The 13,376-nt window shown below is 39.3% G+C and overlaps 1 protein-coding gene across 1 annotated transcript in view; it reads left to right on the top strand.

Annotated features, from left to right (window-relative positions):
* LOC143960154 (uncharacterized) overlaps positions 1-13,376 on the top strand; it is a 226,091-nt gene that overhangs the window by 60,625 nt on the left and 152,090 nt on the right. Inside the window, exon 4 of the mRNA XM_077468464.1 lies at positions 10,216-10,323. Within this exon, the coding sequence (XP_077324590.1) occupies positions 10,216-10,323 (108 nt within the window). The remainder of the gene's footprint in view (positions 1-10,215; positions 10,324-13,376) is intronic.

Raw genomic sequence — 13,376 nt, 5'->3', positions numbered from 1 at the left:
TCTATCTTTTTTAACACATTCATTAGGAATTTATCAGCATTCTTATTCGGAGCATAGACATTCACAATTGTACATTTCATATTTAATAATATCCCTTTTACACACAGGTACCTCCCCTCTGGGTCCACTAGTCGCTCTTACAATTCAAATCTCATTGCTTTACCAAAGCCAATCGCCACTCTTCTAGAATAGGAGGAAGGGGAATCCCCATAAATCCACATGGGGAAATCCGCTGAGTTTAATCTAATACCTGAGGTGTGTGTTATGTGTGTCTCCTGGAGGCATACTATATTTGCTTCCATATGCTGTAGTTCATCATTAATCCTATATCTTTTCTTTTTTGTATTTAAACCTCTGACATTATAGGTAACTACGTTAATTGCTACCATACTTTACTTCTAGGAATTGATTAATTTCCTCTCTTTCTGATGCGTCCAGTGAACCCAGCGAGACCTATTCCTGCTATCTCTATGGAAGGATCGAGTGAGAGCCCCAAAAAAAAAAAAGAAAAAGAAAAAATGATAATACCCCCAGAAACCCCAGAACCCACCAAAGTTCCCTTCCCCCCTTATCCCTCCCACCCTCCCCCCTACCCCCTCCCCTGTCCTATAACGGAACGTCTCGCAAGACTGGGTAGGACACCCCCTTTCCCGTTATTTCTATGGTTCTGGTTGACCACCATCCATGGTCGTCTCGCATCCATAGTGTCCCTAGGACTCACACCCACAGCCATAGGAGGCCCCACCCCGCCCACCCCCCCCCTCCCCCGCCCATCCCCCCATTCCCACTCCCATGCTAAGCTCGCACCTTACTAGTTATCCCCCTTTCTTTCCAAGCGGCCAGGGGCTCCTGATTCACCCTATTTTTGGGGGTTTTTCCTGTCTCCCCTATATCTTCATCCCTCTCCCATTCTAACTGCGGGGCAGGATTTATACCTAACCGGTCGCAAAACTCTTGTAAGTCCTCCGGGAAGTGAAGAACCGCAGAACGTCCCTCTTTCTTCCCAATCAAGCATGCCGGAAATCCCCATTGATATGGGATATCCGCTGCAACCATCATTTCCGTAAGCGGTTTTAAACGTCTCCTTCTCCTTAAAGTCTCCACTGCTAAATCCGAATAAATCTGCAGTTCTGCGCCCCCGTAAGGAAGGGAAATTGATATTAGCAGGAGATCTCAATTGGAATATGGATGCTAAAAAAGAAAATGTCACAGAGGGAGGAAGTAGACCCCCTAATGATAAACAGAGAACGTTCTTAAAAGCCTTAGCTATTTTTCAGCTGCAAGACGCTTGGAGGGTACTCCATCCAAGGGACAGGGTCTATACCTGTTTCTCCCCGGTTCACGGCTCTTTCTCCAGAATCGATTATATCTTTCTAGAGCACCAGTTTTTGTCGGCATTGAGGAAAGCCGAAATAAAATCAATAACGGTCTCAGACCATGCACCAGTAAAAATTCAGCTGGAGATGAGGGGAGTCTGTAGACCGGGGACAAACTGGAGGCTTAATGAATCACTGCTACAAGATAAGGAGTCAGTAAGTAGGATTGAACAGGAGGTGGAACAATTCTTCAGACTGAATGATACCCCAATAATCCCAATCCCAATACTCTGGGAATCACATAAAGTAGTAATAAGAGGTATATTAATTGGGATTGGAGCTGGGAAAAAGAAGGAGAGGGAAAAAAGGAAAACGCTATTGTATGAGGAAATACAGAAAGGGGAACAGAGTAGGAGATCAAAGGGGATCCCGGAGACTCAGGAACTAATAAGGAAGAAGAGAGAGCTGGAGGATTGCTTAGAGCAAGAGAGGAAGGCCGCTTACTATATCCTAGATAAGGAAAGATATTTATGGGGAAATAAATCAGGTAAATGGTTGGCCAGGAGGGTGAAGGAAAAAAAGAATAGAACTTTTATCCCAAAGGTGAGAGATAATAAAGGGGAAGTACAAAACCTGCCGGAGAAGATAGTAGATACGTTTCATGCATATTATAGTGCCCTCTATAATATAGGACATAGTGGGGAGAGCGTGACACGAGAGGAAATAAGGGATTACTTGAGGGGGTTAGATCTGCACAGGCTTACGCAAGAGGAAATGGACTCACTGGAAACCCCAATTTCGATCGAGGAAGTGGAAAGAGCAATCAAAAACACAGCTGTGGGAGGATGCCCTGGCCCCGACGGGTTCCCGATCCTATATTATAAAAAATTCCAAAAACAACTTGCTCCAAAATTGTGCGAGTATTTCAATGAAGTGGGGAGGGGGGGGCAAATTTAGAGAAGAAACAATGTTGGCACATATAGCATTAATCTTGAAGGAGGCAAAGGATCCTATGGCAGTTGAAAGCTATAGACCAATCTCCCTTTTGAATTCAGATATAAAATTATTCTCAAAAATTATTGCGGAACGATTGAGGCCCTATGTGCCAGATTGGATACAGAAGGATCAGGTGGGATTTATTCAAGGGAGAGAGGGGAGAGATAATGCTTTGAAAACCATTATGCTAATGCAGGAAGCAATCAGGCAGGGCGCCCCCACTGTACTCGTGTCGATAGATGCTGAAAAAGCATTCGACAGGGTCAGTTGGGGGTTCCTTTTTGAAACATTGAGACATTATGGAATGGGAGAAAGAAGGAGAGGATGGATAGAAGCTCTTTATCATCGCCCCAAAGCCAGAATAAGAATTAATGGGACCCTGTCCCGCCCCCTTGAGCTTTTCAACGGGACGAGACAGGGATGCCCACTCTCCCCGCTTTTGTTCATAATGGTATTAGAACCCCTCCTGGCAGCCATTAGGAAAAACCAAGACATCCAGGGAACATAGGTGTTGGGTAAAGAGTATAAGACTGCAGCCTTTGCAGACGACCTCCTGATATATATGTCTAACCCTAGGATCTCTATCCCGAGGGTAATGAAGGAACTTTTAAAATTCGGGAAACTCTCGAATTTTAAAGTGAACATGGCTAAGTCTGAGATATTAAACCTAAATCTGTTGGCAATTGAACAGAATGCACTTCAGGATAAACTGCCTTTCAGATGGTGCCCGAAAGAACTAGGCTATTTGGGAATAAAATTGACAGTAAAAATGGGAGGTTTGTTTGAGGCTAACTATATCCCTCTCCTGAACAAAATTAAGCAGCGCCTTGGTAAAATCCAATATAGAGCTCTTTCATGGATGGGGAGAATAAATGTAATAAAGATGTTTATCTTACCGATATTTACGTATACATGCCAAATGGTCCCTATTTTATTACCCCAAGTGTATTTAAACAAGCTAAAAACTATGATCAGAAGATTTATATGAAGGGGAAAATCAGCGAGGGTAGCATTTAATATTTTGACTAGATGTAAAGAGAGAGGAGGTTTGGCAGTACCCGACTTTAAAAAGTATTATGAGGCTATTGTGATATCACGAGTCACGGATTGGATTCACAATGAAAAAGGCAAGGACTGGGTGGAATTAGAAATTAAGTAAAGCACAAAGAATGTAGGAGAATTAATATGGATACCAGCAAAATATAGAGAATTAGCGGTTAACACAAGTCTATTGACGAAAAATGCACTCCGGGTTTGGGACACAATAAATAAGAAGTATGATTGGTTACACAATTCACCATTAATCCCGCTTTTGGATAATATATTTTTCAGACCGGGACAAGAGGAATATATATATTTTAGCAGGTGGGCTAAGAAAGATAGTATTAGATTACACAAGGTTATGGTAGGTGATAGATTATGCACATATGAAGAAATTATTGGGAAATGGGGACATAAGACACTAGACAAATGGAGATACTCACAACTATACTATTTCACCCAGTCCTTGCCACAGCCTCTGAGGGGAAAGGATCAGCTTAGACCTCTAGAAAAATTATTAGCGAACCGGCAAAGCCTTGAAAAAAGGATAGCAAAAATATATAAAATTTTGATAGAAGCAGTGGAACATAAATACCCTGAGTATTTAGGGAAATGGGAAAGAGAAATAGGCTTTTTAAGTAACGATGAACAGAGAAATAGGATATTGAGACGTACTTACTCGGTAGCTAAAGACTCACAAACAAGAGAGATGTCATACAAACTCTTGGCTAGGTGGTACATAACCCCACAGCAAGGAAATAAGGTTAGCAAAGAGAACCCCTTAACGTGCTGGAGAGGATGTTCGGTGGTGGGATCTTTTGCACACCTGTGGTGGGAGTGCCCTAAAATACAGTTATACTGGGGGAAAATAATAGAAGCAAGTTTTAATATAACAGGTGAAAGGATTAGGAGTGATCCATGGGTGTGTTTATTCCATAACACAGAAGAGGGATAGAGAGAGTATGGACAGTCCCTGATCCCTTGCCTATTGAACTCTGCTAAAGCTTTGATCCTGCGGAGATGGAAAACCCAAGATCCCCCCACAATGAAGGAATGGGTAGCAAGATTGGAAAGGATAAGAAATATTGAAGATATGATTTTTAAGTCAGAGCATTTAGAGGAAAGATATCAGAATAAGTGGAGGCAATGACTGCAATTTAGAAAAACTGAAAATTACCTGAAGTTGCTTGAATGTTAGTGAGTCTCAACAATGGAAGGATCGAGTGAGAGAAGGATGGGAGGAGGGAGGGAGAGTGGGGGGTAAAAGAAGATATTTATTGGAGATTATGTTAAGTAGATGGAATTTTGTAAAGAAGAGATAATGTTTGATAATTTTGAAAATAAAGAATATATAAAAAAAACAAAAAAACTATTTAGATCGAGTTCAATATTCATTCCCAGTGGTTGTAACGTTTGTAATTTATAAATCCATTTTGTTTCGTTCTTTGAAATTTCTCTTCTCGTGTGTGTCCCTCTCTAGTGTCTCGTGACTTTGTCAATACCATGGAACCTGCACAATGAAGGATCACTGTTATGGTATTGCTTAAAATGTCTCGAGACACACTATGGTTAGGAAAACCTTTTTTGATATTTGCCAAGTGTTCATTGATTCTAATTTTTAATTGTCTAGTTGTACGGCCTACATATTGCATAGAGCACGGACATTCTAGTACATATGTCACATGATCTGAATTACAGGTAATGAGAGGTTTGATCTTAAATTCATCCTTTGTCACAAATGACACAAAATTGGACACCTTTTTTGGTATCGCCGGTCCCCTAGTGACTCTACACGCACGACATCTGGTACAAAAAAGGAAACCAGATCCATCCAAAAAGGTTGCCAACTTCCTCAGGGGATCTGGTACATTCCGGGCTATCCGATTTCTCAGACCTGGGGCCCTCCTATAGATAAATCTGGGTTTATGTGGAATTGTAGATGCAAGATCTTTATCTTTCAATAGGATAGGCCAAAATTTTTGGAAAATAGTTTCTACTTGTCTGAATTGTCTATTAAACCCTGTTACAAAAGCTTATTCATCCTTGAATTTGACTTTAGGCTTGGGAGCTAATAAAGATTGTCTTTCCATCTTAACCACCTTATTTAAATCTCTACTTAAGGTCTCAGAACTGTACCCTTTTTCTAAAAATCTCTCTATCAAAATTCCCGCCTGTGTATAAAAATCAGCTTCCTTCGCACAGTTTCGCTTGAGTCTCATATATTGCCCCTTGGGGACTGCTCCAATCCACTGAGGGTGATGGCAACTGTGCATAGGTACATAGCCATTCCTATCAGTGGCCTTAAAGAATGTTTTAGTTTGGAACCCACCATCTTTCTTCGTGATGGTGAGGTCCAAATAATTTACTTCTTCCATGCTTAATTCCGCTGTAAATTTTAAACCATGTTTATTCCTATTCATTGTTCCCAAAAATGAAGCGAAGCTGGTTTCATCACCTTGCCAAAACAGAATTACATCATCGATGTATCTTTTATAAAACACCAAAGAACCACTTCTGTTATGGAAAATATTCTCAGATTCCCATTTATTAAGTACAATATTTGCTACACTAGCATAGCGTGCCCCCATGGCTACTCCCCCTATCTGGTTGTAGAAATCATTATTTGCCCAGAAAAAATTGTTATTCATGGCTAGCTTCAACCCTTTTATTAGAAAATTAATTTGTAATTTTTTAATTTTCGACTATTTGTTCAATGCCCATCTAAGTGCATCCAGTGCATCATTATGTTGTATATTTGTATAAAGGGATTCGATATCCACTGTTATCATAATGATATCTTCTGCAGCAACCAATCCTTGTAGAGAGATTATCAAATCTTTACTATCCTTAAGATAAGAAGGACTTTGGGGAACTAGTGGTTTAAAAAAACCATCTAGATATTCCCCTAATCTATAAAAAAGGGAATCCATCCCACTAATTATTGGTCGGCCTGCACTTGGGTTATTTGAGAATATTCATCAAGGAAGCTGCAAAGACACTTATATTGGGACTTTTTTGTGATTGAATGTCAATTAGTTCATGGTGCAATTTATATATTTTTTCTATGGTGATTTGATCACGATTTGAAGATTTATTTATTATTGATGTCACCTTTTATTGTTGATTTTGGGTCTTAAGGATGGACCACTGGCCAGAACTTGCTCAATATGCAATTGATCTACTGGCCTGTCCTGCATCCAGCATTCTTTCTGAACGCACATTCAGTGCTGCTGGAGGGTTTTGCGCCTGTCCACAGACTCCCTTGATAGGCTCACATTCATAAAAATGAATCAGTCTTGGATCAGCAGCAGCTATCAAGCATCTGATGCTGATGTAACTGCTTGATTTTTCTATGGATCCCCTGAAGACTCCCTATGCTTAATGACTATCCTATTCCTCCTCAATCTTGATAATGCTAGCTTCCAACAATATTTTTAGTTTAGGGCACCACCACCACTGCCTAAGCCCAATTTTTCTGTCCCTGTTTAACAGGGGCATGTAATTACAATTTCTGATCTAATATTTCACAGCAGGGCCCATTCCTGTGCCCAACAAGAGTATATGTGAGGGGGTTACAGTGTTGTGGCACCACCACCACCAAAGGCCCAATTTTTCTGCCCCTGTCCCAGCAGCAGAAAAAAAGGACAAGCATGCCCAACAGCCACCTGCAGAAGATGCGCCATGTCCATGACCAGCGCTGTGGACTGTAGACACAGAGCCTCCTTGCCCTCTTTTGATGGCCTGTGTGCATCTGCCTCTCCTTGGTGGCCTTCTGGACATGATGGGGATTTTGTTTTGCAACACCACACTACACTGTATTGTGTACTGTGTACACCAGCAGAAAAGTAGTAGCAACTGCACTATGGGTGCACAGTATTTTGTACACCACCAGAAGTCTAATAGCAACTACGGGTGCACTGTATGTATTGTGTTCTGTGTACATCAGCAGAAAAGTAGTAGCAACTGCACTAGGGGTGCACGGTACTGTGTGCAACGCCTGAAGTATATTAGAAATAGTACACCAGGAATGGCCTGCAGTGAGATATGGCTATGTATGCAGTGGATATATGTATATATATATATATATATATATATATATATATATATATATATATATATATATATATATATATATATATATATATATACCCTGTTTCCCCCAAAAATAAGACCTAGCGTGATTGTCGGTGATGGCTGCAATATAAGCTCTACCCCCCAAATAAACCCTAGTTAAAGTCCTTGTAGGTCTTATTTTCAGGGTAGGGCTTATTTTAGGGGAAACAGGGTAGGGCTTATTTGGGGGGTAGGGCTTATATTGCAGCCATCACTGACAATCATACTAGGTCTTATTTGTGGGGAAACAGAATATATATATATATATATATATATATATATATATATATATATATATATGAAATACACCGCAGCTAACTGAATCACCTGCCTGCCTGAAGTATAGTAGAAATAGTGCGCACACCAGGAATGGACCGCAGTGAGATCTAGCTAAACTGTATGCAGTGGATATATATGTATATGAAATACACTGCAGCTAACTGAATCACCTGCCTGCCTGAAAGTTTATTTGAAAACGTACACCCGGAATGGCCAGCAGTCAGATATAGGCTTGGCTAGACTGAAATGCAGTGGATATATATATATATATATATAATGTAGGAGACTGTATATATACTTTATGCACATGAGCTCACTGAATCACCTACCTGCCAGAAGTATAGTAGAAACAGTATGCCAGGAATGGACTGCTGTGAGATCTAGCTAAAATGTATGCAGTGGATATATATATACTAGACGGACTGTATATATATATATATATATATATATATATATATATATATATATATATATATGAAATAAACTGCATCTAACTGAATCACCTGCCTGCCAGAAGTATAGTAGAAACAGTGAGTACACCAGGAATGAACTGCAGTCAGATCTACCTAAATCATATGCAGTAGATATATATACTAGACTGACTATATATATATAATCAAATACACTGCAGCTAACTGAATCATCTGCCTGCCAGAAGTATAGTAGAAACAGTACACCACCGGGAACGGACCACAGTGAGATCTAGCTGACTGTATGCAGTGGATATATATATATATATACTATATATACTAGACTGGACTGACTGACAAAGGACTGCAGTGAGATCTAGCTAAACTGTATGCAATGGATATATATATATATATATATTTATATATATATATATATATATATATATATATATATGAAATACACTGCAGCTAACTGAATCACCTGCCTGCCAGAAGTATAGTAGAAACAGTGAGTACACCAGGAACGGACTGCAGTGAGATCTAACTAAACTGTATCCGTTCCTGGTGGTGTACTGTTTTTACTATACTACTTCTGGCAGGCAGGTGATTCAGTTAGCTGCAGTGTATTTCATATATATATATATACAGTCAGTCTAAAATATATATATATATATATATATATATATATACTCCCACTGCTGCCTCGATGTCCAATGAGAAGAAAGAGTGGAGAGAGCCTTTGCTCTTGGGCATAGAGCTGGATTGAGATCGAGCCCAGGTAAGTATAGGAGGGGATTTAAAGTGGAAGTAAACCCTTCTATCATTTTCAGTCAAGGAAGCTGCCATCTTGGCCTCTAATGATTCTTCAACTGCCATAATGCTGCACATGTGACCAGTTATGAAACCAGACATTGGATGGTTTGAAAGTTTGGTTGAGAGGACAACCAATGTGAAAGTTAGCATTTCTGGCATGCCGGGAATGTAAGTGTTTTTTTAAACTGGGTTTACTCCCGCTTTAAGGGAGCTGAATACAGAAAGTTGTTTATCTAAATGCAAAGAACGCATTAAATTAAAAACCTTTAGAACCACTTTAGGGTCCCAAAGGCTTTAAAAATACAAAAACGAAGTCCCAAAATTAAATGTATATATGTACTAGAATTGCATACAATGTTTTTTCACACCAATTAACCACTTCCAACGCCCCAGTATTCTTTAGGTGTGCCCTTACTTCCTTGGATGGACCTCTGCATTTTATATACAGCATGCATTCAAGCAAGCCAAATGATTCCTCCACAGCAACCAAATCAGCCTCACATGCTCTGCTTCAGGACTAGATAGAGTATGACTCATAGAAGGATAAAAAGGGAACTCATAATGCTTATTATATAGTACTTATTTTTTTCAAAAAGTAATTAGAAGAATTACACTAACAATTGCAGGTAAATAATAGCATGTCAAAAGAATGTATCCAGTCTAACTCACAGTGTATACCGCGGTAATCCCACCCAGCATGATAACAACATGACTACACCCAAATGCTGCCTTTGAGAAAGTCCAGTGGATGCAACGTGTCAGTAGGTGTGCCCGTGACATCAAAGGCTGCCCCTGAGAAAATCTGGTACAGTAATGTTTCAAGCATAAGCTACTTTTACAAATTTATTACAATAGCATTACAGCCTATTTTAACTTTGATAGGACCCTTCGGGGGACCTGAAACACTGGTGATATTTACCATCAATGTACCATTCAGTGCTTTGGCTCTATAAACAAGCATTTAAAAAGGGCTCTTTGTGCTAACAATATTTTGAGATTTTTTTGTGTACATCTTACTGAGCAAATGCTTTACGAAAATCAGTGTTAGAATAGGATGCTCAGAGAGTATATTGCTTTTGTCCCATTGAGAATTTGTTTAAAGCTTTCTGTCTGTAAGCAAAAATGTGTATTTACATACCTACATTTTTAGGTTTCTTAATGATTTCTGAATCTCATGCTTGGTTGTACATGTATTTATAACAATGTCATTTTATAGATTTCACAGTAATATTGCGTTTTTGTTTCAGATTTATGAAACCTATTATCACTTAGGTATTGCTTTTCAAAATATAAATCAGCATGGAAAAGCAGTATTGCAGTATACTAAAGCATTACAAGCCTCATCTATGCAAAAGGTATGTTCTAAGTGCATCCAATTTGTTTTTTGTATTTACGATACAATTGCTTCTCAAAATTAGCCTCTAAAATATAGACATTTTCTATAACCCAGAGAGCACAGTGCTGTAATGCAAAGCAACCAATCAGAACATCTCAGTGATATAATATGTATATGATCTGCTATTAAGGATGAACTTTGAATATGGGTTGACCATGTGTTTGATCTAAAAACTCATTTGCAGTTTGAGAAAATCAATAAATCAAGCTACCAATTACTAGCAATACACTTGCTATCCACTGAACTATGGGCAGATGGCTTAGAAGGGCCAATCATGGGGGTTTTATTATGTGCCAGCCCCCTTCCCATAAAAGTAATTCTCAACAGCCTAATGCCCCATACACACGATGAGATTATCGGACGAATGATCGTCCGTTTTTTATTGCATGCTAATCTCAGATCGAATCTGATGAGTTTACTAAAGTCACGAAAATTCCCGCACGACAGAAAAAAAATTCGGAAGTGATGTCATGTGTTGTAATGCATTTGTATTGCATTTTCGAACGATAGCTGTACTGATTAAATGAAAATCGTACGATTTGGCATTGTACGAAAAAAATTTCCGTGCATGTCCGATAGAATAATATCGGATGTACTGTCCTAATCGGCTCTCGAAAGCTCTGTACTAACGATCCGATTATCGTACGATCGCTTCGAAAGCGGTATTTTCCGTACGATTTTCGGATCGTGTGTACGGGGCATTAGTGCAGTGTGGAGGCATAGGATTGAGTTACTGAAGACTAATAGGTAGATCTCTTTGCAAGGGAAGTTGTACTTTGCATGTGAATCTTCCCCAAAGCTTAGTGAATGGTAAAATTTCACTTTGCAAAGAATAACAAATTCCAAAAAAAGGGAAAAAAATAAACATTTTTTGCTTGCACAGGATTGGATGATGGAAATCAGCAGAGCTTCACCCCATTAACTAAGCTCTGGAGCAAATTTCCTTGCAAGGTGAAAAATCTAATTTCCTTTTATAAATTAACCCCCAAGGAGTAGTAAGGAACAGATCAGAGTGTGTACAGTGAGAGGTACGTTCTGCAAGAGATTGCTAAAAAAATATCTATTTTTACACTGAGTCACAGACACACAGAGAGATTTATTAAAACTGGAGCATTCCGAATCTGGTGCAGCTGTGCATGGTAGCCAATCAGCTTCAGCTTGTTCAATTAAGCTGTGACAATAAAACCTGGAAGATGATTGGTTCCTATGCAGATCTGTGCCAGATTTTGCACACTACAGTTTTAGTTAATTCCCCCCCCCCCCCCCCCCCCCCACTGTGTGTTGGACAGTCCTGTGACAAATTAGGGACAGATTGGAGAATGTTTGCAGGTTGGCAGTTTATAAGCATCCAAGCAGTGCTGCTGTTTTTTTACTCTCAGGTAAAAAAAAGGTGGTGGGGTTGTTCAGTATTTAGTAAAAGTCACTACAATATGTTGGTGTCTTTTTTCAGTCTAATAAATATACTGTAATGTTGTATTTTTTAAAAATTTGGCTGGTAAATGTCCTGTTAAAGATGTGGCCAATAAAAGTTAAATACTTTACACTTAGTCACTATAATATTTTAGGGGCTTTTTCAACAAAATAAATTCACTGTAAGGTTGATTTATTGATTAGAAGTTGGCTGGTGTGTGTCCTGTTTGAAATGGTGCCTAGTAAAAGTATCTACATGCTATGCATCAGTACAATACTTTGGTGGCTTTTTCAGTCAAATAAATAAACATGAATGTCAATTTCTTGATTTAAATTTGGCAGTGTGGGTCCTGTTTAAGCACTTTGCAGGGTGGTCAAAAAAGTCCTGCAAGCCGCATCGTTGTAGGAGTGGTGTATTTACCTAAAACGCCCCTTCCCATTGGAAACAATAGGGCAGTGCTGCAAACTCACCTACAAAGCGCCACTGCAGCAGCATCGCATAGCGCCACTAAAACGACAGTAAATCGCCGCTAAATATAGCACCCTTTTTACCACCAGCGCCCGCAACGCCCCACTGTGAAAGTAGCCTTACACAGTCATACAACACTGTACTCAAAGAAAATTTATATTATTTTTTCCCCAAAAATTGTGTTTTCTTTTGGTGGTATTTGACCACCACTGGAATTTTTTTTTTTCTGCTCTATAAATGAAAAAAGACAGAAGATTTTGAACAAAAAAAACAACTTTTACATTCTGTCATAAACCATATGCAATAGAAAAATATAAAAAATTTAATTTCTTCATACATTTAGGCGAATATGTATTTTGCTACGTATTTTCGGTAAAAAAAATCCCAATAAGCGTATATTGATTGGTTTACCCGAACATTATAGCATCTACAAACTATGGTATATACACTGAATTTTTTTATATATTAGTAATAGTATCAGTATCAGTATCAGCGACCTATAGACTGATAGTTTGGTGAGCAGTCTGACACTAACTGACACTTTGTGGGAACTAGTGACACTAATACAGTGATCAGTGCTAAAAATATGCACTGTCACTGTACTAATGACACTGGGTGGGAAGGGACTAAAGTGGGTATAAAGTCTCATGTATTAATTACTTTGATGCTCTCGGTTTTAGCTCCCTGTTCAGTACACTGTGTGTGTTTTACTAAAATTATAATGCTAAACACCTTCTTTGCAGAGCCCTGCTGTCTTGCCATGTGACTTCCCTCTGCTTTCCTTCCTGTTTTAAAAGAGCACAGTGGGAGGGGCTGAGATTCCTCTATGATGAATGCAAGCTGGCAGTGGGAGGTCATGTGTCTGCATAGTGGGGTTCTGCAAAGAAGGTATTTAGCATCATAATTTTAGAAAAAAGCACACACTGTACTGAACAGGGACCTAAAATAGAGAGGATCAAAGTAATTAATACATGTTTCTTTACTTTACAAGCACTGGCGCAGCTACAGGGAATAGAATTACACAGACATGAGAGGAGAGGGAAGGAGTGGAGAGGAGATCGGCTCTCACACAGACTACAGAACTGACAGGCAGGGGGAGATAGCTGTAAACAAACTGACCTTGCTATCAGAGA

This window comes from Lithobates pipiens, unplaced genomic scaffold, assembly GCF_037356315.1.
Source record: "Lithobates pipiens isolate NorthernLeopardFrog02 unplaced genomic scaffold, aLitPip1_a1.2 Scaffold_8, whole genome shotgun sequence".
NCBI classification, from domain to species: domain Eukaryota; kingdom Metazoa; phylum Chordata; class Amphibia; order Anura; family Ranidae; genus Lithobates; species Lithobates pipiens.
Note: the sequence above shows the minus strand (reverse complement) of the source record. Positions and strands in the feature narration are given on the sequence as shown.